Below are 27,183 nucleotides of genomic sequence, written 5' to 3' on the forward strand. Positions count from 1 at the left end.
TAAAATTTTGCCTCCAAATCAAACCTAGCTAAGTAACTGTATTGTGTGCCGAGATTAGACTAAAGGCAACCAAATGCATTCACTGCTACTGCTTCTTCAGAATCTTCTGGAGACCATTATCCAAATGTCTTTTCCCACTTTTTGTTCTCAGTTTTACTGGTTCCAATTCTCAGCTAAATTGAATCCAGTCCTCAGATGCCATTTTTAATTTATTAAAAATATTTTTTTTCTGGTTATGCACCAAGTTGAGGAGAGAATCCCTTGTATTTGTCCTCGAGTCCCACAAACCCCCACTGTCTAAATAAATATGCTGTTCCCCATCCCTTGCCTGACTTTTCTCCACTAAGCATCTGAAATTAGACAAGCTAGTAAATAAGTCTGACAACTAATGGGAGTTAGAAGATCATATTACTCTATTTAACTGAGTTTATTAACTATTAGTAATCTCTGAGAGTCAAAGGCATTACTTCAATAAAATCGTGAATTTCTATTCTAGATGAAAATTCACCAAGATCATTTGACCAATGTGTATAATAGGCTAATTCTTGCTCTTCTTTGAAATCCAAACTGGGACTAAGTGAAATGTAATCATTTAAAGTTATGTGATCTTGACTCTTTAGTCAGTCTTTTCCAGATAAAGCCATTTTTAAGAGCTCAAATTTTTCAGTCCACTCATTTTTAAATTCATTCATAAACAATCTGAACACTGTGCTTCAGAGCTTAACAGGAATTGTAGAATATTTTAGTTGAAAGGTACTGCACAGATCAGTAGGTCTCCTTTTAAATACTCTCCCAGTGATATAGAGGTTCAGGTGCCAGACCCACACAGTTTTATGTGAGCCTGGATGAGACAAGTCTGTCTTTAAAGCTTGGCATCAAGAGACAGTGGAAAGACAGTGTTCAGAGATGAGGAAGGAAAGGCAAATCAAGTAGTAAATCTAAAGTTATATGGAAAATGCTGAGCAGACAAATGTTAATTAGCCATAAGAGAAATGAAGAGACGGAGGATACCAGGACAGAGTAAATGAGGTTGGATATCCAGTGAGAGTGGAAATTGGGATCTGGTGAAACATTCTGGAATACTGTGGAAGAATCACAGGGACTTTCTGTAGAACGTGCTTGGTCTTATTTCTAAATGGGGAGTTGTTAAGAGTCCTGAGGAGATTTTAGTATTACTATAGACTTAATACTTAAATTCTCTTTGTAGAATTCAACTTGAATTAGCCATCCAATCTATATGTGAAGAATTATAGTGGCGACCACTTACGATTTTCTAAGGATGCCTCTTTAGGTTTTGGAAAGCTCTGAGTATTGGACAGTTTTCCTTTTATTGGACCAAAATGGTCCCCTGTAACTCCCAACAACTGGTCCTTGTCTTTTTTTTTTTAGTACTTTATTTTTTTTTATTATGTTATGTTAATCACTGTACATTACATCATTAGTTTTTGATGTAGTGCTCCACGATTCATTGTTTGTGCATAACACCCAGTGCTCCATGCAGAATGTGCCTTCTTTAATACCCATCACCAGGCTAACCCATCCTCCCACCCCCCTCCCCTCTAGAACCCTCAGTTTGTTTCTCAGAGTCCATAGTCTCTCATGGTTCATCTTCCCCTTCGATTCCCCCCCTTCATTTTACCCTTCCTACTATCTTCTTCTTTTTTAAACATATAATGTATTATTTGTTTCAGAGGTACAGGTCTGTGATTCAACAGTCTTACACAGTTCACAGTGCTCACTATAGCACATACCCTCCCCAATATCTATCACCCAGCCACCCCATCCCCCCCCCCCCCCCCCCCACTCCAGCAACCCTCAGTTTGTTTCCTGAGATTAAGAATTCCTCATATCAGTGAGAACATATGATACATGTCTTTCTCTGATTGACTTATTTCGCTGGTCCTTGTCTTTTATGCTATACATAGCTATAATAGAAATGTAATATCAATTATACTATTCTTAGAATTTCAGTGGGAACTAAAAATTCAAGAAGCAAGTTTATCTGCATATCCTAATTTAAGGCTTTAATAGCTAAGAGAAACAGAAATATGATTTTACTAGAACTGCAAGAAGGCAATTCACATAATTGTTCCCAAACTTCAAATGTTTTGTAGCATTTAAACATTCTCTAATAAAATTCTTCTTAGAAAACCAAAAAAAAAGCTTTTAATAGGATTATCACTGTTATTAACATATTTAATGAGTACATCTTGAGACAGGTACTTAGCCAGATTTATTGTAGGGGTGGGGTCTTATTTTCACTGACCTTCAAACACATAGAACTATGGCAGGAAAGAGCTGAAGGTTGTCGTCTATTTGAAGTCCTTAACACATTTTGGAGCAAGAATGTAAAATATAAAGGAAACATTATGCTTTCTGAGGGAAATAAAAAGGTACTTCTCAAGCTCAAAGGAGTCAATGTAAATTTGTTAGTATTTTATTAAAATCAAAGAAAGGGGACAATAAAAAGAAACATTTCATTAAACAATCAGGAGGAAAGATCAAAATTATTCCCACATTTTTATAAGAGCACTTTCATTCAGGTACAAGTAGCAGTCACTCATTACTAAATGGCATCCTTTTCTAAGAAATATGGGTTTGAGGAAAACTGTCAAAGGAATGATTAAAAGACAGTGAGGAGGGCACGTTCTGCATGGAGCACTGGGTGTTATGCACAAACAATGAATCATGGAACACTATATCTAAAACTAATGATGTAATGTATGGGGATTAACATAACAATAAAAAAAAAAGAAAAAGATAAAACCTAAACCCCTTCCCTGAAATAAACTGAAAAAAATAGAAGGGGAAAAAAAAAAAAAAAGACAGTGAGGCAAGCACAGGTGTATTCTACCTGAACTGAAGGAGGGCAGGTACCTTTTATATCAATTCTGATAATAGACTTCATAGACAAATGGCAGGGATTGCTCTGGGGACATCTCCTTGGGGACTTGGACATCATTTGAGTTAAAGTGAGGTCAGCCTTGTGGGCCCTACTCTATTGCCTAAGCCTCTTATAAATGGGTCTGATACAACAAGCTGTGGTAATCCTCCTTTTCCATGAGGAGTGGCTGCTTTTCTTCATGGAGCCGCTTTCTCTCCTGACGATGACACAATAGGCTCGTGAGCCCTCCCAGCACAGCAGTGAGGACAGAGCCCACCACAGCAGCCCCGATGAGCCATGGCCAGATCCGACTTGCTTGTTCTAAGTAGGCCTTAATGTAATCTTGAAAAATGTCCCGATCTGAAACAGGAAGACATCCCAATGTTTTTACTGTTGTCATCGTTAGCATCACCATAATCATCATCAACATCATTATCATTAACATCGTCATCATTATCATCAGTCAGATGCTTGGGTCTGAGTGCCAGCTCTGCACTTACTAGCTGTAAGAGCTCGGAACAGCCACCCGAATACTCCTACACCCTAGTCTCTTCATTAGGAAGATAGGAACATACCACCTCGTTGGAATGTTTTAAAATTGATTGATAACATCTGATCTGTAAATTATGCAGTGCCTACAGCCAAGTCAACTACTGTAACTTTTAGCTTGTTATTCTGATATTTGCTTCCATATTTCTAATATAATAGGCAAATATTACCATCTTTTAATTCATCAAGTTTATATCTGGAGTTCTTCATACAGAAATAATAATTTTTGTTCTCTTACAACCCCCCTTTTCTTTCCTCAGTCTTTCTGGTATCATAACATCATGATTTGGGGTCAAATCCACATCTAGGATTTTCATAAGTTTTAGTATATAAATATTCACAGTGGAAACAAATATTGTGCTATGATTATATTTCCTTATATTGTATTTCCCTGGGAGTTAATAACTTGTTGTATCCTTTTGCTTGATTTAAAAATACCCATCACTACTTATAGGATACTAGGATATTCCATATTCGTTTTGTATACAAAGAAAACCAGAGAGTGCATCTTGGGCTTTTCTTGTAGCAAATTACGTCTATGTGACTCAAGTCTTGAGCAAAAGCAATATATGTAACTTTGGGGCAGTTTTCTTAAAAATAAGAAGCTATGTCTTCTCCTTTTTCCTTTTTTCTTTTTGCTTATCTGGAATACAGATAGTGTGTTGATGAGCCATCATGGACCATGTGGTCCAGATTAAACCCTAGGTTTTGTGGAACCACAAGAAAGAAGCAGCTCTGGTCCCTGAAATTATATTCAACAACATACCAAGACTGCTACTTGAGAAATAAATCAAGTAATTTATTTAAGCCATAGATCTTTGAACCTGCATCTGCTTCCTATCCCTACCTTCCCACCCTCGCTGATGCAGGAACTATAATATTTTTTGTTTGTTTGTGTTTTTTGTTGTTGTTTAGAATTTGTTTATTTATTTGACAGAGAGCATGAGCAGGAAGAAGGGGCAGAGGGAGAGGGAGAAGCAGGCTCCCCGCTGAGCAAGGAGCCTGATGTGGGACTCGATCCCAGGACCCTGGGATCATGACCTGAGCCAAAGGCAGACACTTAACTGACTGAACCACCCAGGTGTCCCTATAACATTCTTTTATAAACTCTTTCCTTGGCTATAATTGATCAGTACATGGTAGACCACTGACTCAAGGTGGGCCAATCAGAATCATTACTCAGAATTCACTGTGCTAGAGTTGTCAGGTGGCTTGCAAGCTGATGACAGCCTTATATCTCAACTTGTGGAAGACAGGATGACACACTCCAAGAAACAGAGATGAGAGCTAGAGAATGAGAGAGAGACAGAGACAGAGAAAGACAGAGACAGAGACAGAGAGAGGGACAGAGGAAAAGAGAGACAAAGAGATATAAAGAGAGAGAGTCCTTAGAGCATTTAGTTCCCTGGTTTCTGCTGTTCCTCAGTCTCAGCTGCATTTCTGCCTTTCCCAGAGTCTGAGTGTTCATCCCTTCCTTGGATTTTTTTAAACTAATAAATTCCCTTTTTTATCTAATCTCATTCCTATGGAGCTTCTGCCATTTGCATTTTTGAAAGTCCTAATTATTTTTAAAAGTTAATTATATGCCCACCACAATAAAAGATAGAGTAATTACCTTAGGACATTTTGGAATGCAACTATATGTAAACTCCATATATAATAAAAATGCAATCCACAAACCAATGAGAAAGGTAATAACCTATCTAGGAAAGAAACATGAAATAAAATTTAAAATGAAAGTCTCACTTTTGGCCATAAACTCCATAATGTTCGGAATGATTAAAGCAGGAATGTTCTTTTTTTTAATCAGAAGAATTTGTTACAAACTAATTTCATAACACTAAAGCCCAATATTCATTCAAAGGAGAAAAAAGTGGAGCTTCCCTGGCTTACGTGGGGCTATAGGGCTAAAACCTAGTCCATTTCTCCCATTACCTTTTCTTCTTCTGTCCTGGACACCATCTTTTAACCAGCTGTCACTAAGTTACCCCTAAAATTCCTAGAGTGCATTAAGCATAATTTGAACAGTATTGCAATTTAGAGTTTCTCTTCATCAGGAAGGGATAACAACTTGCAAAGGATAAACATTACCAAATAAATTATAAAAATGATTTATAACTTTGACATTTAAATCTAAACAATGAAAGCCAAAAAGCTAAAAGTAAAAAGAAACATCAAAAAGCCACTATTTTCAATATATTTAAAATTACTTTGAAAGAGGGACTAAAACGCCTGCCTTATTTTGCTAGTAGTCACTTCAATATATAAAGTACATTTAAAATGTCTAGCAGAGCACAGAGAGGTTACATAGGAAATATGATTTCCTCTGTTTCTGGCTCAGCTTAAACCCAAGTCACAATTTCAAAATACTATTTCTACATCTGTCCTGCTGTTCAGCTTCTCTTATAATTTCTCTACTTCAGTCCACTCCAAGTGGTCTCAGTTTTTACTGTCACCAATGGTCTTCTTTGAAACACTCTTTATATTTCTCAGTGGCTCCAAACCAAAATTCAGACTTCTGTTCTCAGCTATCTGCTTTTGAACCCAAACAGTGCACCTTTAAATTCTTTCTTAATATCATAATTTTTCTATCTTTCCCTAAAGTTCCATTTTTCATTTCACCCTTTCTCTTCAGAAGAATAGTATGGTCTTCTGTTTGTCTTGTGCTCTATCATGTTCAAATCACCTGCTCACTGACTCACACAACAAATGTATGAGTTAGTTTGGGACCATTATCCTAACTTAATGAATTAGGAATCCGTAACTTAGAAGGTTTGCCTGTAATATTTAAATGAGACAATGTATATATAGCCCTTAGTACAATGCCTAGAACATAGAAAACAATTTATAACTGTTATTGATTCTTGTTATTCCATAATAATTTCAACAATATTTCAATGGAACCAACTTCCAATAAGAATTTTCTCTCTCGAACCTACTTTTATTACTGATTCAGGTCAGCTCTCTCTCTTGTATTCTCAGACTCTTTCTTTCTTTGCTCTCTTGGGACATGTGACACAATGGTCTATATGTTAATAATTATTTATATGTATGTCTTACTTTTCAGGCTTGATCACAAATTCTTGGGAGCAAGTATTAGGTCTTATTTGATTTATCTTTCATTCTTCTATCCATTCATTTGTTAATTCATTCATACAGCAAATGTTCCCTGAGACACATGATATGCCAGGTGGTGGTCCTAGCACTGTAAGTGAAAAGATACATAAGCAGAGGTCCTGGCCTGAAGGAAACAATAACTGGAAAAGAAGACTGACAAGTACACAAATTATTTCAAGAGTAATGCTGCAATGATGAAAGTATGCAAAAAGATACAATGGAATCATGGTGGAAAGACCTCTTTTATCTGTTTGGGGAGTCAAGGAAGGCCTCCCAGAAGACTCTCTCACTGAGTAGAAGAATGAATAGAACTTGAGCATGTGATGTTGATGGCAAGCCATTCCAGGAAAAGGGAACAGGACCACCACCTGGCATGGATACATATAAATAATTATTAACACATAGACAAAATTCTATATAGACAAGCATAGCTATTGAACACATCTGTCAATGACAGAAGCCCATCATCAAATACCATCTGCAGAATGAGACACTCTAGTTACCATGATCATGTCTCCTCATCTCATTTTTAACATCAGATATCAAGGTCTCTGGGAATATATTGGGTTTAGGAGGCTCTCAACAGAGCAGTACCATACAGAAAGCAGGATCACATTTACCAACAGCATTGAGGACACAAGCTTTCATTGCCAAAGCTTTTTGGTCTTGCCTTTTAATCAGTTATGCATGCAACAAAATCACCTGCTGCTCAATTTTTAAAAGCATCACTAAATTCGATTATAAGAGAAAATGTTTGACAAATGCCAGACATCAGCTGCCTGATTACACTTAAGTAATTACAAACATGAGTACCTGAATGATGAATAACAAACTGCTTGAGAACTAAATTATATCAAGAAGTTTTTAAGGAATTTTTTTAGTAGGCCTAAAATTTAGCAATAAGTAAGAACAAATTTTAAATTCCTTGAAGGTGCATCAGAAGCAATAGAATAATTCATAAAAGGAAAATAGGCAATTACTATTGTTGTTTTTAAAGTCAAACTTCTCTAAAATTAATAGTGTGGATTCACAGGTGTATGAAAAGTACCCTAAATAGACAAAACATTTCAAATCTATTTTATTTTTTTAAATGTTTAACTAGAAATAAACAATAAATACCGTAAGCCCCTAATGGGACTCTTTGAGCCTCTACCCCCTCCTCTGTTCCAATGGTTTTTGCTGCCTTTTCAGTAAAAAGTACCCATTTGGACACCAGGGAAGGAACCATGAGATAGAACAGAGTGGACAGTACATATGGGGACTAAAGAGAACCCTCTCTACTGTGGAGTAATGGGGAGAAAATTAGTTTGGGATTCAGTATTGGCCACTTAGTAGCTCTGTGACTTAGAATTAGTCACTTTACCTTTCTGTTTTCAATTTACCTATAAAACAAAATCAGTCACTACTACATAAGGTTGTGAAGATTAGCAGAGATAACAATTTATATGCTGATGTCTGTAATTTATAGCCCATTAGTATCTGCAGTCCAGAATGTCTTCTGAGTTTCAGGGCCATCCACCTGCCCCATATTTGTCCTGATGTTTCCTATCACCCCATTTCACTGTGTAGCCAATACAACCAGGAGATTCCCTCCATGTCTGGTCTTGCTCCTACTGTCGCTATCTCAGTGAGTGTCACCACCCATCATTTTCATAGGCCAGAGAGCTTACAGGCATCCCCAATATCTCCTTCTTTCTCACCTCATATATGAATCATTTTCCAAGTTCTGTACATTTTATATAAATTCAAAATAATGTCAAATTCTTTCATGCCTTCTGCCCTCTCCCGAGCACAACCACTGCAATCCACATTGCCTTCACCTCTCTCCTGGATGCGGGTAATAGCATTTTCACTACCTTCCTTGAAGGTGCTTTACAACTGCTACAGAATTTTCTACATGCTGCAGGAACAGGAAGGTTTTGAAACCTCAAAACAAACCATTTAAAATTTATCAATGGCTTCTGTTATTTTAACAATGTGGCCAAAATGCATAATCAAGACCCCCTTTTCAACTAATCACTTCTTCCTTATTATCACTTCATTGACCCCTAGAGGTAGGTACGTCTCTAAATAAATAAGTCATTGGGCAAGTAATTGTTTAAGGTCCTTATCTTCCATTATGATGTAAACCCTGTGAAGATAGGCTATGTTGCTTACCACTGTATACATTCTAAAACAATGCTTTCTTCAAGGTAGTTGTTAAATACATGTATATAGAAAGAAACAAGAAAGGTCTCAAATACACAACCTAACCCTACACCTAAAGGAGCTGGAGAAAGAATAGCAAATAAAGCCTAAACCCAGCAGGAGACAAGAAATAATAAAGATCAAAGCAGAAATCAATGAAATAGAAACTAAAAGAACAGGAGAACAGATCAACGAAACTAGGAGCTGGTTCTTTGAAAGAATTAAGATTGATAAACCCCTGGCCAGACTTATCAAAAAGAAAAGAGAAATGACCCAAATAAATCAAATCATGAATGAAAGAGGAGAGATCACAACCAACACCAAAGAAATACAAACAATTATAAAAACATATTATAAGCAACTATATGCCAGCAAATTAGACAATCTGGAAGAAATGGATGCATTCCTAGAGATGTATCAACTACCAAAACTGAACCAGGAAGAAATAGAAAACCTGAACAGACCTAAAACCACTAAGGAAGTTGAAGCAGTCATCAAAAATTTCCCAACAAACAAAAGCCCAGGGCCAGATGGCTTCCCAGGGGAATTCTACCAAACATTTAAAGAAGAATTAATACCTATTCTTCTGAAACTGTTCCAAAAAATAGAAATGGAAGGAAAACTTCCAAACTCGTTTTATGAGGGGAGGGGGGTGGGGGAATGGGTTAGCATGGTGATGGGTATTAAAGAGGGCACATACTAAATGGAGCAGTGGGTGTTATACACAAACAATGAATCATGGAACACTACATCAAAAACTAATGATGTAATGTATGGTGATTAACATAACATTATAAAAAAAAACCAAAAAAAAGAAAGAATAAATAAATCAATAAAACCACCTAGAAAATACCTAGTGTAATAGAAGACTTGAAATACTTTAAAAATACATATCTAAAAATGACCTGGGTATTAAAAGGGGTGACACTTTAATAACAAGCTTTACTTATATTGGTTAAGAGATACCACACTTCATGATCAATATCACTTGTACTCAAATTGATTCACTGATTTCACCCCAATGATACTGGATGTCATTTGATACTTAAACTAGAGAAGTTTGCAAAATGTCAATTCTAGTCTTAAATAGGACTCATAGTCAAGGTGGAGAGGGGAAAGGTTCAAACATGTAACTCTAATAAGGAGTGATTAGACATAACTATATATATATGCATAAAATGATTTACTATCTGAGAGTTTGACAAATAAAGAGGATCAGAATTTAGTCAGAGGGAACAGCATGTTTAAAAGCATGGGCCCATGAAAGAGTCTGGCATGTTTTGGAAATCATAAAATCGTAAGTGGTGAATCTCTGAAAAGCCATTACCAATATGCTCCTTTCCCTCCCTTTCAGAAGGGAAGACATGTTACTTGAGACTGCCACTTTTTTAGACTCCCCTACCACACCTCTGCCCTTTGCAAAATCCCCTGTTCTCAGTGATCTCAACGTTTTCAAAGAAACTGATTTCTAATGCCGGCCATTTTAGTATCCCTTTCACTGGCTATGATTCAGATAAAACAAAACAGGTTAATCAAACCCATATTTGTTCAGCTAATGGTCCCCCAAAGGGCAGGTAAAAGTTGACAAAATACAGGTTCTCCTGTTGGCCCTAAACTGTGGTTCTGCTGTGCCACATACTAGCTAGATGGCCTGGGACATCTTATTTATATTCTTTAAGCCTCTGTTTTCTCACCTAAAAAAGGAAAAAGGAAATAATAGTACCTCATTCATATAATAGTTATGAAGATTAAAGGAAATAATGCACAGGACACTCCTAGAGGAGTTCCTGTCACATAAAAAATACTCAATATATGTTAGTTATTATGAAGGGACTCCATTTCTCTCCACATGGAAATTTTCCATTGCTTCTCCTACTCAAATAGGAGAAATTAACATTGTAAAAATACACTGTACACTTTCCACCTCTATTTTTCCTGTTATTCTCTTCGTTTAGAATATTCTCTGCCCTTTTCTATCTGCTACTTGCCTGCTCATCCTTCAGGGTCTTGTCTTGTCTTTCTAGGCTGAATTATTCAGAAGTCATTTCTTTCTCCCCTGTGCTCCTGTTGGATTTTTGTTTATGACTCTTTTGCTGCACTTAACACAGCCTGATGTTTTGTACTTTCTTGCACAATTGTCTGGCTTCCACACTGAACTTGGAGCTCCTTGAGGTTTGGAACTATGTCAGTCATTTTCCTTAAAATCTAGCACAAGGGTTGGAAGTTGGTAAATGTCATTAATTTGTTTAATTTACTTCTTTTGTTGTTATGAATTATCATTTTTATGAATTATCAATGAATATAATGAAATATCAGTGCTTATCAAGTACCTCTTACCTACAAGCCATATGCTGTTTTACTGTTTTTGGTTGTTGACCAAAAACACTCTTGTGTTAGAGTAGAAGCAGAATGTATTGAATTGAAGAGAGGGCCTTGTGGTTTTGATATTTGGTTCCTCCATATATTGGTGTCTGATATTGGGAAAGTCACTTAAATTCTCATAGTATTAGTGTCCTCACCTGTTTCTGGAGATAATAATACTTATCTAATATATGATTGATTAATAACACATGTATGAGATCTGCATGTAGCAGGCTCTTGGGTGGGGGAAGACATTGCTAACTGTTCCTCATTTATTAAGAAGATGTTGACATATTTCTACTCAGGAAGATTATTTAAAGCCCAGTTAGAATTATAATCTTAGAGTTTTATACTATTACCTTAATCATAGTCATAAAAATTATCATAATAGTTCATTCTTTCTTCTACACCTTCTTCTTGTTTATTATTATTATTAATTGGACTTAAAAATATCCACAAATTTTCTTGGTAACCCTAGGAGAAAGTTCCCAAAGATGACTCTAAACCTGCTGGATATCTATCTTGTACCACACCATACTGGACTCGTTAATACATGATATTCATTTAATTATCACAATATCTCAGGGCGCCTGGATGGCAGTCGGTTAAGCGTCTGCCTTCCGCTCAGGTCATGATCCCAGGGTCCTGGAATCGAGGCCCGCATTGGGCTTCTGGCTCAGCGGGGAGTCTGCCTCTCCCTCTCCATCTGCCTCTCCCCCAGCTCATACTCTCTCTCGTTCTCAAATAAATAAAGTCTTTTAAAAAAATTATCACAATATCTCTTTGTGGTATTCTGATCCCAATACTTCAGGTTAAAAAACTGAGACGCATGGGATTGAAGCAAAATCTCCAAGTCACTTAACAGTCAGCTGATAGAGTCATGTCTTAAACTTGTTTTTTCCTTTCTGATTTTAATTCTAGTGTTCTTTCCATGGTTCCATATACAAAATGCCCTATATTACGCAGACTGGATGTGAATTTAAAGATCCTTGCAACTTCGTTCATGTAATAATAAATTAGTGATAAATTAAGAGTTGTAATGTGCTTTCCCAATTTAAAGGCTTTGGGGATAACATAAATACATAAGGTTAGGTACTCTCTCAAAAGAAGTTGGTCACACTAGATTCACTAATTCATATGAAAGAAATTAAACTTTACCTGATTCTTGTAGGTTGCTATAGTCATAGCCCAGATCTCTGGATGAAATAAAAAAATCACCATTTCTGTACAGAGGTATAAAAGGAACCATGTAGGATTCCCGGTTGTGTCCAATGGGTGCATTGGCTTCTGGATAAACTTCTTGAAGAGGATGGTGCCTTCGGAGCCACTGTTCAAAAATACTATAGAGGAAAGGATTATTCAGACTCAGAGACATGTTATTTATAAAATATTTAGAATTCTTAAAGTAAAATAACAAGACATATCTTAAAATCCCAAGATATGGAAAGATCCCAAATATATTTTTCATGCTTTGAAAATATTTTGTAAAGCACTAGTTCATACTGTCAGGCCCTGATGAAGCTCACTCATTTGAAAGAAATATGGGAGGATAACTTTGGAAGGGGAATTTCTTAAGTAAGTGAATCTTACATGACAAGTTTAGACCTTTCAGAAAGCTGCAAAGCAAGGGTAATTATTGGTTGAGTGACAACTGGGTCAAAGTTGTAAATTAAATATGTCTCTTATCTCAAAGAAAGTTAACCCAAAGAGAGAACACATAAAACTAGGTTGGAATCAGTACTGGAATTTGGTCATTTTGGGGGTCATGGTAGGGGGACTTTCAATTATTTTAACCATCTTGCCATATTTAGTGAAGAGTATGCTTAATGAAACTTGGAGAGAGAAAGAGCTCACCTCCCATAATGGAGACTAAAAATACTTGGACTGGTTTCCCAAATTCCCCTGAAACTAGAGTATGACCATTATGATCCATACTCAGTCAATCGGACACACCCATGAAGCCTTTGAAACAGAAGATAGTGACACACAGAAGAAAGGATGATTGAAAACTATTCTGGTCATGGGCAAAGACAGTTGCAATAACAATATCCAATTTTTAGGGATTGCAAGACCGGAAGAACCAGCAAGGAAATATCTGGTGTTCTAGAGCATGGTTTTAGCAGAGTTCATGGTTGCCACCCTCCTCCTCCCTTGTTCCCACCTGTTTCTGAACCTGCTTTTCCGTGATTTCCTGAACTATCCATTTCTTGTTAGTAAATTCTTTTTCTGTAAATTGGCCAGAGTTAGTCTCTGTTCTGCACAATTAAAAATTCTGACTGGAACAAAAGCCTAACAATTAAGGGATCAAAAAGATTGAGTAAGAATACTCAACCTATAGAAGAATTTATAGTGTGTCACTAAAAAATGTGACAAAGAGAATGACTTTGTATTATTAGGCCATATAACAGAGGGAAGAATAAGATCTGAGGTCAGAGAACTCCCCTTGAGGCCTAGCTCTGTGCTTTAAAAGCTGTATGACTCTATAAGCAAATCACTGAAATTCTTGGAGATCTAGCCTCCTCATCCTTAAATGAAAGCAATAATATCTGCCCTATTTCCAAAGGGATGATCTTATGTGATAATATTTGTGAAAGTGCTAAATAAGTAAGCTATGGTACTTAGCTATAAAATTTATTCCAGGAGATAAAAGGTAAGTGCATGGTCCCAGCAATGGTGCTAAAAAGGAAAATGATAATGCTGCAAACAAACAAACAAACAAAAATTGAAAAAACATTTTGAAGTACAGTAAAGAAGAGAACAATGATGCTGGAGGGCAGCATGGTGATCATTTTTTCCATGATGGAAAACAATTTTATTTGCTTAGACAATCTGGACTCCAAATATTAGTTGTGGTTCAAGTTGGCTTTTAATTGTGAATTAATTGAGAGATCAGCAGGCCACTGATAAGCACTGAAAATCTGGTCCATAAATATTAAATGCTCTCTAAATAGCTCAATTATTAAATATGTTTACTGAGTACTTATTATATGTCAAATTTTGGAGAAATATGAGCCTGCATAAAAACCTGAGTTCCATGGGTTGTGACAAGGGAACTTTGTAAAATTTCTTAACCTGTTTGATTTTCATTTTCTTCACCTGTGAAATGGGAAAAATATTTCTGGATTAATTAGTATAATATAAGTAAGATGTATATTTAAGTGCTTGACAAATATAAGTGGAAACAATCATCATCCACATCCCCTTCTTCCTCTTCTCCCCCCTCCTCACTATTAATGTTATCCTTGAAGAATGTTAAAATTGGTGAGAGAAGTGAGACATACTGTTATAGAAATGCCAAAGCCATGTATATTTGAGCTGGTTGTTTTTTTTTTTTTAAATTAGGGAAACATTTAGGTTTTTTATTTTTTAGAGGGAGAGTGCAAGCAGTGATGGGGGCGTGAGGAGCAGAGGGAGAGGGAGAGAGAGAATCTTAAGCAGACTCCATGCCCAGTGTAGAGCCTAATGCGGGGCTCGATCTCACAACCCTCAGATCCATGACCTGAGCTGAAGTCAAGAGTTGGATGCTTAACTGACTGAGCCACCCAGGCACCCCTTTGAGCTGGATCTTTTTAAGAAGGACTATGATTCTGACCAGCAGGAATGAGAAAGAAAATTCAAAAAGATTGGTTTTTCTGTGTGTGCCTTCTCAACTACAGAAATTAGGAACTGGCCTAACAAGTCCCACATTCTATTCAAGTCCTAAAATTTTATTAATTAGTTTTTTTGTTTTAACTTCTGCAGGTTTTTCTTTTCATAAAAGCATTACTTGTTCATTATATGCAGTTCAGAAAATATAAATGAGCAGAAATGAGAGAAGAAAGAATTCACATAATCGCTTCATACTTCTGTTATATCTAGTTTATAAAATCTGCATAATAATACTACATATATTTTAACAAAAAAGAGAATTGTATTATAGATAATGTTTTAAAAGGTATTTTATTTGCATTATGCAATATTTAATGTTTAAACAATATTTAAACATGCTTAAACAATATTTATCAGCTTTTCAACTGGCAAATCTGTATTTTTAAATGAGAAGGAGGCTCTCTGATACAATTAGTCTCCCCCTCACCTCTATTAAACTTTGATTTAGAAACAGCCCACTGTTTCTAAACAAGCTACCAGATAAGAGCTTGAGGCAAAAATTGTGCCTTCCATCAATTGAGAAAAATTACTACTATAGTTCTGCTTATAAATAATAATCTTTTCTGCCAAGAAACAAAAATTCTTTACCTAGATAAGACAAGGACATCAATTCTTAGCACCAAAAGATTTAATAGATAAAACCATTAATGTGCTCACCCACCTTATCAACCTTTTAAAATGAAGGTATTAATCTTGATTAAATTCTTCATTGGTGGTTCTCATCTTCAGTTAATTTCATCAAACCATGTCTAAAATGACTCACATTAGAATACTGATGCTTAACTTAGATAATCACACTGATATTTTGGCAAGAACTTATCTTCTTACAAAAGATTTATATAATCTGTATCTAGGCAGTTTTCTGGAATTAGGAAAACATAAAGATGATTGCAGATGCAAATAGGAAGGAATGTGTTTTATATATAAAAGTACTGCAAGACATCTGGTTTCAAGTCTTATGTGTAAGAACCCTGGACACTCCATCCTTACAGGAAGAAAAGGCTAGACTAATGGAAAATCAACAACTTTTCTTGGACCATGAGAGAATGAGGTCACAGAACAAACAGTCACCCTCCCCCCCAAACTGCGGAGATAAGTACATCCAGGGGAACACAGCTGAGACTTGCTCTTCAGGAACAGAAATAGCTGTATCCATAAACGGGTAGAGATACTTGAACATTTTGATGAACGGTTGGAGATTGAGTATGGACTAACAGTGGTAGTGAGAAACTCCTGGGAGCCACAGTGTTAGGGAAACTCCCGTGCATTTGGGGATTTTAACTCCAGGAACTCTACCAGGTTTTCATGATGAAGACTGGAGAAAGATCCTCTCCTGGCTCTGTCAGAGGGAGGGAGAGAGGTACCATTATGAAGAAAGTCCCCAACCTTCTCTATAACAAACCTCTTTCATTCAGAGGAAATAACTTTCCAGAGCCTTATCCAACTGGGAGAAGGGGATTCCAGCTTTTCTGTCTCACTTAAGGGGAAATAAAACATAGGCCACATTGGTCAGGGCTTCAAGGAAATAAATTGCAAATACTGTAACCAAAAATGTAGGAAGGAGAGGAAAAGAAAAGCTATACCATTGGAGAAACAGTCATAAAGGTCACAGCCCCAAGACATTAGCCAAGTAAAAGACTGAAATTTAATCAGAATATTTTAGAGCACAACACCCCACCCCACCTTGATATCAACAGAGCTCCAGTATAATGACAGAGATTGCAACTGAAAGACCTAAAAGAGAGACAGACAGTATCAGAGGACTAGTATACAGAAAAGCCCAAAGCCAAGAGTGAAGACTAAGACAGACCTAGGGAAATTTGAAGCCTCCAGCACCTAAAGCTACAAAAATCATTAAACACAGCTCAACTTCTTGCCAGATTAACATACATCCTTACATTAAAGGCCTATCTACCTCAGTTCCTCCTACTCCATAAAATATATCTGACTTTCAATAACAAATTACATAGCATGCCAAAAGGCAAGAAAAGGACAGTCTGAAGAGACAAAGCAATCAAAGCAAAGTAAACCCCAACTCAGATATGAGATAGATATTGGAATTATCAGACAGGGAATTTAAACAGTTGTGAATAGTATGTTAAGGGCTCTCACAGAAAAAGTAAATGACATGCAAGAACAGATGGGTAGTGAAGCAGATTGGTGGAAAGACTCTAAAAAAGACTCAAAGGAAATGTTGGAAATCAAAAACACCATAGCAGAAATGAAGAATGCCTTTGATGGGTTCATCAGTCGACACAGCTTAGAAAAGAATCAGTAAGCTTGGAGAGATAAACTTCCCAAACTAGAATGCAAAGCGAAGAAAGAATGGGGGGAAAATCAAGAACTGTGGGATAATTTCAAAAGAGGTAACATGTGTAATTGGAATTACAGAACAGAGCAGAAGAAATATTCTCCAATAAAAGCAACCAGAGGTACCCACTGAAACTACTGATATAAATTAATGAATAAATAAATAAATGGGGGGAATACATAAGTCTACCATGCAGAAGAATTTCAAATAATTATGTAGATACTCCAAATACTTAATGCAGGTGGTATATAACTCTGCACATAGTGACTTCCTTCCAAAGAGTACATTAGGGAAGAGTGGTGGAGTCATTTAACAGTTTGAGAAACTGACCAATACTACCTCTGCCAGGTGATCAAGATTAATATCGATAATCATATGTGTTGCTAGCACGCAACTTTGAAATGATGTGAAGAGAATGGTGCTTACCTCTGTCATCTTCCTACCCAAAACACGTAACTCCAGTCTAAACATGAGAAAAACATCAGGCAAATCCCAATAGAGAGTCCTTCTACAAAAATCTGAGCAGTATTTCTCAAAACTGTCAAGGACATCCAAAACAAGGGAAGTCTGAAAACTTGTCACAGCCAAGAAGAGCCTAAGGGACATGATGATTAAATGTAATGAGGTGTCCTGCTTGGGATCCTGCAAAAGATATTAAATAACTACTAAGTAATCTTAATAAAGTATGGACTTTGGTTAATGATGGATCAGTATTATTTCATTAATTGTGACAAATGTTCCATACTAATGTAAGACACTAATAATAGGGGAAATAGATGTGGGGTATATGGGAACTTGGTTCTATCTTTGCAACATTTTTGTAACTAGAAAACTATTCTAAATAAGAGTTTATTTTTTTTAAAAAAAGAACAACAAACAAGAAAGCCTTAATTTATTTAAAAGCTGATTTGCTTTAGTACCTCCTCTACCACCACAACAAAATAGTAACATACACCTCTTTAACAGAAAAAGTTTTCATTTATTCATCTATTTGAGAAATAGATGAATATGTACATTCTAAGCATCTATAATAAACTGTCTTTGTGCAAGAAAAAGTTCCCCAAGTTACCTTTGGTGAAGTTTCCTGTCCTTGTGGTACTTAGAGTCTAGGGGTGGAGACAGATACTAACCAGTAATTTCAAAAATAAATCTATAATTACAGACTGGTAAATACTATGCAAGAAAGCAGCAAGGTAAGATGTAATAGGGAGACTTCATTTAGCCTGCAGCCTCTGGGAAAGTCTCTGATAGTCTATTAAACTGAGTTGAAGAAGGCATATTTAGAGAAATGGTGGAGGAACATTTCTGAAGACTCGAAAAGAGTTTGCAAAGGGCTTTTGATGAGAAGTACATAGCAAGTCCAAGGAACTAAATGACTGATAGGTCTGGAAAGTAGGGAGAAAATAGAGATCAGGCTAGAGAGGTAAATGGGGCCCCCATCACGAAGTGCAGCAGAAGACACATGAGAAATACTTGTACTTTTTCCTAAGAGCATCAGGAAGTCACTGTCTCTGGGGTGGTGGGTGATAATTTTTAAATAATTGATATGATGATCATTTTTAAAGGATTGCACAGATTGTGTTGTGGGGAACTATTCCTTACAGGGAGCAAGGAATGAAGAAATCACTGTGAAAACAAGGTCCAGGCAAAAAGATGGTGTGTGACTGTCCAAGCAGTACAACTGAAGGATGAAGTGTCATAGAAAACTCCAGGTTTTCTGGCTTATACTGCAGAACAAAATATTTTTTATTCCCAAAGATGTAGACAGCTGGAGAGGAAGTATGGCATGAGGAAAGGATGTTAATATTATGATTTTTGATGTGCTGTGTGCTTGAAGATAATTTTGAAACATTCCAATGGGGATGGCAGGTGGGCAGCTAAATATTTGGGTCTGGATTTCAGAGCAAGATTTACTCCCAGAAATATAAATGGAGAAGCCATCAGCCTGTGTTAATAAGTGAAGCTATGAGATTAGTGAGACAATGAAAGGATAAGAGAATCTGAGATTATATTTCTCAGGTTTCATCTTTCTGGAAGGCCAAGACAGATGCAGTGATCATCACATTGTCTCTGAGACCCACTGCTTGGGTTACCTACAGCCAGCCAGTCAAAATTCTAGTCTAGTGTGGGGAACAAATTCACCCAGGCTGCAGTACTGTGTTATGGTGGCCCTAGCAAAACTAACACATCATAGTACTTACCTAAAGTGATTCTTCTGAGTATTAAGTGTGTTAATATGTGTGAAACCACTTAGCATAATGTATAGAATAGAGTAAGTATTGCTATTATTGATATTAAAACTATAATTACTTTGTTTTTGAGTTTTCCTTTCATAGGATTTCCTTAAACTTTTATTTTCTACTGCATCTTTTGCTTCTTCAAGGCTTTGGTTAAATGCCACTTCTATGAAAATACCAATCAGAGTTAATGTTTCTCTCCTTTGATTATTGCATTTGTCATATTGTAATTGTTTGATTATGTGTCACTCTCTAACAGTGCATAGGGAAACTTGCTGAGAACAATGATGTCTTATTGATCATTGTTCTCTAAATGTCCCTCATACTGCCTACCCAACAAGTGGGCTGGGTTCACATAGTTCGAAGATATGTGAAATTTAGCAGGAATTATAGAGTTTTCTTGGGAGAGCACACAAACTTTTACTAAATTCTCAAAGAGAATGTGAATTAAATATATTAAGATATCATTTATTTAGTGGTTAGATAACAGAACTGAGAAAAAGAGGAATACAAGAGATGCTGATGGTTTTGAGTTGGATATCTCTGCAGATAGTGCTATTCATTGATCCACCACAGTTAGCATGTGTCTAGCATGTAATAACCATTGGGTTAGGTGGTGGGACTATAAAGTCAAATGGCAAACTGTCTAATCTTCAAGAAAGTTGCAGTCTGATCAGTCACTCAGCATGGCATGGTATGAGTGCCATGGGAGAAGCAGGGCCATTAACATCTTGGGAGAACAAAGAAAGAGGAGATAGCATCTGATTCAGAAGGGGATGGGTGATGTATTAGAGTTCCCCAGAAAAACAACCAATGGGGTGTGTGTGTGTGTGTGTGTGTGTGTGTGTGTGTGTATGTATGTGTTTGTGCTTGCAGAGAGAGACACAGAGAAAAATATAGAGAAAGGAAGATAGAGTAACAGAGAGAGTCAGAGAGAGCGAGTCTCATACAATTGTAGAAACTTGGCAAATCCAAAATCTGCTGGGTAGGCAGGCAGGCTGGAGACCGAAGCAAGAGACACAGTTAACGTCCAAAAGCAGTCTACTAGCACAATTCATTCTTGCTTGGGGAGGTCTGTTTTTTCCTATGAAGGCCTTCAACTGATTAAATGGTGTCTACCCACATTATGGAGGGTAATCTGCTTTCCTCAAAGTCTACCAATTTAAATATTAATATCCTCTTTAAAAACACCTTCACAGAAACATCTAGAATAATGTTTGACCAAACGCCTGGGTACCATGGCCTAGACAAGTTGACACATAAAATTAACCATGACGGTGGTGTTGGGTGAGACACCCCATTTTAGGTGACACTCATACCCAACTCTTGAAAAATGAATAGCACAAGTCTGGGCAAATTACTAAATGGGAAAGGCAGTTTAGGAAAGAATAGAGCACAAGCATGAAGAAATGGAGGTATGTCTTTGGGGCCCTGCAAGTGGTTCAAAAGGACTGGAAGGAAGGATGTATGTGAGTATATGTGGCTAAACCAAAACTATATAGGGCCTTTTTACACATTAAAAAAGGTAAAAAGTCTGAAAATTATTTTGAAATATATGAGAAGCCTTTGGAGGATTTTAAGCAAGGAATTGACATAACCCTGTTGTTTAATGAATGCATAATTAAATGAATCAACAGCTGAATTTGGGGGCCCAAAGGTAGTAACCAGGCAGTAGATACATAACTTATTTATGCTGAGACCCCTGCAAAAACTTGGAGCCTCTTTCTGGGTTTGAAATAACAGTTCCCTGAAGCTCCTTTTCTTCATGCACCTGCCTAATGATAGAACTCATTTAAGGAGATTTTGGATATTTTTACTGAAAAATAACACATTTAAAAGAAATGGACACTTTAAGAGCATAGATTGTCAGGGATGAGTAGCTGCAAATGATAAGCCTGCTCCACAGCTAAGAAATTCAACCAGGGCCAACCTCAACTGACATAATTTTAAATATATGCTCTACAACTTCTTAGCTTTGTTGGGGAAAGGGCAGACAAGTCCTTGGGGAATGGGTAAGGGAGTGAAAACCAGATTAAAATCACTTAAGCTAATGATGAAACTTGAAGGAATTTTCAAGTAAGAACCAAAATATCAGTGATAATGAACCAAAAAGAACCAAAAAACTAGAAGTATATGAAAGGCAGTTTCAGAGTTTTATTTTTCCTTTTCCCATAAACACGTAGGGGTGTCATCAGGTGGCAAGGCACCCTGCCACAAGCTGTTTTGAGAGAGGATTAAAAGCAAGCTGCCGTCTCCCTGTGTGACTATAATATGCATCCAGGACTGAGAACCACTGTGTTAGGCAGAAGTTGCACCCGAGTTGAATGAGCCCAGCTGCACTCACAGGCCATAGCTGCTCAGAGTGGTCCGTGAGGAGTATCTGAAAGGGCCAGCCCTCCCAGACAATGTTTGGTGTAAATGGGGCAGGCTTTTCATTTGGCTTTCAATAGATATTACTGATTGACCTCCAGATTCTCAGTGCTCTTCCCAGGGAAGCGGTGATAATACAGCTTCCTTTGCCCCCTTCACTAAATTTCCCATTTATTTGTTCATTAAATATTCTGTCTTGTACCCACTACGTGTCAAACTCCACGGACGGATCAGAATGATCCTTATCCTCCATGGATCTTACTCCATGTTGTGATAAAGAGATACCATAAAATTCCAAATCAAGGTCAATGATGCTCTTGGAAGCATGTGTATAAAACCTATGGGACTGCAAGAGGAGCAGCTAATGGTTGGGAGTCAAGGAAAGTTTTCACAGCAGGGATGATATTTAAACTGGATGAGTAGACTATCCTGGAGGCTTTGCGTTCAAAACAGAGACCCACAGGGAGCCTGGGTACCTATGTAATTGAAACCTGAAAATGGTTTTTTGTGTGTGGGAGTAGAATGTAGAGTGGTGCAGGATTAATAGGGAGCGAGACCAGAAGGGTGAGACGGGTCAGCTTATACACAGCACAGGGGGAGGGGAGTGTAGTTTGGATTGATCCTGAGAGTTAATTTGCTACCTAAGTACTTTAGATAAGGAGTGACCATGATTGAATTTGAATTTTAGAAATATGATTACAGTGGGTATGTGTATTATTATATATTATATTAAGTAATAATAAGTCAACACATGTAATTTCCATCTACTGGAGATCATGATGTATCAGTGGACCAGTAATGAATAAGACAACTTCTACATATGCAGACAACTATGACTTCCCGTAAGACAGCTATGCTGCCCCCATTCCTTATGAAATTTCTCTTGATTTAACATAAACTTTTCCATTACTTCCTACTATTCTTCATTATAGTGATGCTTCTGAGGCTCCTCAAATAGTGACAATCAATTCAGTAATCATTCCCATTTATGAAGTAGTTAGATATGTGGTACTATGGTGGGCACTTTGACATACATTATATTATTTCTCCAACAATACTGCAAGAGAGGTATTAGTAACAGTAGCAGTCATGAGAGTTAGCTTATGCAACATTATATGCCGGGTGCTGCTGGAAGTATTTCTCACATAGGAACTCATTTCATTCACCAAACATTCCTGTGGGGAATTTTTGATTATTTTTTTAAGATTTTATTTATTCATTTGAGACACAGAGATACAGAGAGAGAGAGCATGAGCAGGGGGAGAGGCAGAGGCAGAGGGAGAAGCAGGCTCCCCCCTGAGCCAGGAGCCAGATGCGGGGCTCCATCCCAGGACCCTGAGATCATGACCTGAGCCAAGGGCAGACGCTTAACTGACTGAGCCACCCAGGCGCCTCAAATGTTTGATTATTATCCCTATTTTACAGAGGGGAAAACTGAAGCACAAAGAGGATAAGACTCGCACTCAAGTTTACACAGTTAGTACAGTGGCAGGCGGCAGAATAACGATTCAAAACCAGACAACCTCACCGCAGTACCTATCCTTAGCCTTGGCAAAGTATCACGTCACTGCAGTGTTCGCATGAAAACACACACAAACCGAGCAAACAGACCAAAAGCAGGAGTTTAAGTAACTTCCTTCAATTCTTTAGTTAATAAACGGAGCAACAGAAATCAAACTCTGGTTTGCTGCCCTGCGCTCTTTCCATGATAACAAGTGCTTCTGATTGCGTGTTTTGCAAACAGAGTGAACCTGCATGATTCGCCCACTTTCTCATTTAGCCAGGAAGAGAGAAATATTGTGAAAGAGCTTGTGAGTGGAAAAATCTGTGGCATTTTGTATGAGAAATGAAAGCTTAATCCACTCACTGCTATATCCATTAAAGGTAAAGTAGCGCCTGTATGCAGTTGGCACCCAATAAATATTTGATAAGTGACTATTCCTGAATCTGCCCCATGGGAAGGAGAATATATTATATACAGACATATTTTTAAAAACATATATTTACAGATAGTTATTGAGTATCTACTCACAAAGGCAAGTAAAGGAAGTGTATGGTAAAGTGCAAGATAAAATGTCTCAAAGGGCAGAGTCCTTCCCTTAAGCAACTTCTGGGAGGAAATCTACTTAAACCATTTATATATATATTTTCTGTAGTTTTACTTTAGCCAAGGTTCTAGGACCTGTATCTGATGTGGAAAATTATCTTTAGGTATCATGGAGTAAAAGTCATCATTTATGGCAAGAACAGTAAAGCAAGTTCAAGGTGGGTGTAATTAGCATAAGCACCGTTTCACTGACCCAGCATTGCTGTCATGAGCACCAGACGACACTGTGGTTTCCAGCATTCTAAATTGGGCTTTTAATACCATGTCTCTAGGCCCTAGGCATCAACTTTCAAGGTGATGTTAGCAGCCTTACTACTTTCCCTCAGTCATGATTGATTTTACGGCTTGTGAACGTTACAGGGGAGAGTTCACCACACATCGATTACCTGCACAGATGGAGAACTCCTTTATTTGTACTGAAAGCTCTTTTCTCCAGACAAAAGGATATTACTACCATTTTGGCATCTGGCCCTTCAGATGCTTTCAGCCTCACCAAGAATTGGTATCGTTCAATGGAAATTCAGAGAGGTTATGGAATTATTTCTTCTTCTAAGAACCTACCTCACAGCCTAGAGATCCCTGCATCCTCGGCTGCACAAAGGCTATATAATTCCATTAATCAGTTTTCACCAATCCCCAACTGGAATAGGATATCTTTTATTTTCCTCGTAGGTTCTATGAGTACTTGTTAATAAAAATCACTATGAATCTCATTCTTCACCTTGGATCATAATAGGACAGGTGCCAACTCATAAATACCTATACCTGACATGCATATCTCCTGGGTTTCTTTCTCTTTTCCAGGACATTTAATGAAAAAAAATGATTATGTTCATTTGGTGCATATGGATAAAAGAAGGAATAGTGAGAAAAATGGACAGACAGGAACAAAATAGCAAAAATCTATGGGTGTCAGCATAAGGCATTTGAATTTATTCCATATGTAATCAGAGTCACTGCTGCCATTTGAGAAGGTGAATGACATGAAAAAAAGTTGGGCATAAGGAGATGTATATGGAAGTGTTGCCCAGGAAGGATTTTTTGTTGGAGAGGTTAGAGGCAAGGGACCAACAACACATATGGGGTAGCTAAGTAACTAGGGCCTATACTAACACTGTAAGAAAAACTGAAGGTAATGTCTGTAAATGAAACAAGAAAGCAAAGAAGGTCACAAATGTTTGAATACCAGGAATGCCATCTGGCAGAAGAAAAATTCAATATGAGCTCAAATGCTTCTTTCCAGTGAACAGCAATATTCTACGCATGCCTAAGAATATTTATGATGTACAATTATAGAAACACATGGAACACAAATATGCAAATAATTTATGGAGCAATAATACCAATATCATTGAAAATTTAGATGAGAAAAATAATACCTTTGCAAGTCTAGCCTAATGAACAAAGAAGACAATGTAAAACATCCTTCAGAAAGCAAATTCATGTGGAATTTGAGAAACAAGGCAGAGGATCATAGGGGAAGAGAAGAAAAAATGAAACAAGAAGAAACCAGAGAGGGAGACAAACCATAAGAGACTCTTAATCTCAGGAAACAAACTGAGGGTTGCTAGAGGGGAGAGGAGTGGGAGGGATGGAGTGGCTGGGTGATGGACATTGGGGAGTGTATGTGTTGTGGTGAGCGCTGTGTATTGTGTAAGACTAATGAATCACAGACCTGTACCTCTGAAACAAATAATACATTATATGTTAATAATAAAAAAATTTAAAAAAAGAAACCAAATTCAACTGGAGCGGACAACCCAGCATCTTTTTTTTTTTATTGTTATGTTATTCACCATACATTACATCATTAGTTTTTGATGTAGTGTTCCATGATTCATTATTTGCACATAACACCCAGTGCTCCATGCAGAACATGCCCTCTTTAATACCCATCACCAGACTAACCCATTCTCGCACCCCCCTCCCCTCTAGAACCCTCAGTTTGTTTTTCAGAGTCCGTCGTCTCTCATGGTTCATCTCCCCCTCCGATTCCCCCCCTTCATTCTTCCCCTCCTGCTATCTTCTTTTTTTTTTTTTTAACATATATTGTATTATTTGTTTCAGAGGTACAGATCTGTGCTTCAACAGTCTTGCACAATTGACAGCACTCACCATAGCACATACCCTCCCCAATGTCTATCACCCAGTCGCCCCATCCCTCCCACCCCCGCCACCACTCCAGCAACCCTCAGTTTGTTTCCTGAGATTAAGAATTCCTCATATCAGTGAGGTCATATGATACATGTCGTTCTCTGATTGACTTATTTCGCTCAGCATAACACTCTCCAGTTCTATCCACGTCATTGCAAATGGCAAGATTTTATTCCTTTTGATGGCTGCATAATATTCCATTGTATATATACCACCTCTTCTTTATCCAGTCATCTGTCAATGGACATCTGGGCTCTTTCCACAGTTTGGCTATTGTGGACATTGCTGCTATAAACATCAGGGTGCACTACCCCTTTGGATCCCTACATTTGTATCGTTGGGGTAAATACCCAGTAGTGCAATTCCTGGGTTGTACAGTAGCTCTATTTTCAACTTTTTGAGAAACCTCCATACTGTTTTCCAGAGTGGCTGCACCAGCTTGCATTCCCACCAACAGTGTAGGAGGGTTCCCCTTTCTCTGCATCCCCGCCAACATCTGTCGTTTCCTGACTTGTTAATTTTAGCCATTCTGACTGGTGTGAGGTGATATCTCATTGAGGTTTTGATTTGGATTTCCCTGATGCCGAGCGATGTTGAGCACTTTTTCATGTGTCTGTTGGCCATTTGGATGTCTTCTCTGGGAAAATGTCTGTTCATGTCTTCTGCCCATTTCTTGATTGGATCATTTGTTCTTTGGGTGTTGAGTTTAAGAAGTTCCTTATAGATTTGGATACTAGCCCTTTATCTGATATGTCATTTGTAAATATCTTCTCCCATTCTGTCAGTTGTCTTTTGGTTTTATTGACTGTTTGTTTTGCTGTGCAAAAGCTTTTTATCTTGATGAAGTCCCAAGAGTTCATTATTGCCCTTGCTTCCCTTGCCCTTGGCGATGTTTCTAGGAAGAAGTTGCTGTGGCTGAGGTCGAAGAGGTTGCTGCCTGTGTTCTCCTTTAGGATTTTGATGGACTCCTGTCTCACATTGAGGTCTTTCAACCATTTGGAGTCTATTTTTGTGTGTGGTGTAAGGAGATGGTCCAGTTTCATTCTTCTGCATGTGGCTGCCCAATTTTCCCAACACCATTTGTTGAAGAGACTTTTTTCCATTGGACATCCTTTCCTGCTTTGTCGAAGATTAGCTGACCATAGAGTTGAGGGTCCAATTCTGGGCTCTCTATTCTGTTCCATTGATCGATGTGTCTGTTTTTCTGCCAGTACTATACTGTCTTGATGATAACAGCTTTGTAGTAGAGCTGGAAGTC

The 27,183-nt window shown here is 37.5% G+C and overlaps 1 protein-coding gene across 2 annotated transcripts in view; it reads right to left on the bottom strand.

Moving 5' to 3' along the window:
* Positions 1-2,886: 2,886 nt before the first annotated feature.
* Positions 2,887-27,183, bottom strand: part of TYR (tyrosinase) — a 111,292-nt gene continuing 86,995 nt past the window's right edge. The window contains exons 4-5 of one of the 2 annotated variants that reach the window (XM_032397658.1): positions 12,257-12,438; positions 2,887-3,244 (exon numbers count right to left, since the gene is read on the bottom strand). In XM_032397658.1, coding sequence (XP_032253549.1) covers positions 3,015-3,244; positions 12,257-12,438 — 412 coding nt within the window. In that variant the 3' untranslated portion in view covers positions 2,887-3,014. The remainder of the gene's footprint in view (positions 3,245-12,256; positions 12,439-27,183) is intronic. The other variant, XM_032397659.1, reaches the window with a different exon arrangement.

The sequence above is a fragment of the Phoca vitulina genome, unplaced genomic scaffold, assembly GCF_004348235.1.
Source record: "Phoca vitulina isolate PV1807 unplaced genomic scaffold, GSC_HSeal_1.0 scaffold101, whole genome shotgun sequence".
NCBI lineage: Eukaryota > Metazoa > Chordata > Mammalia > Carnivora > Phocidae > Phoca > Phoca vitulina.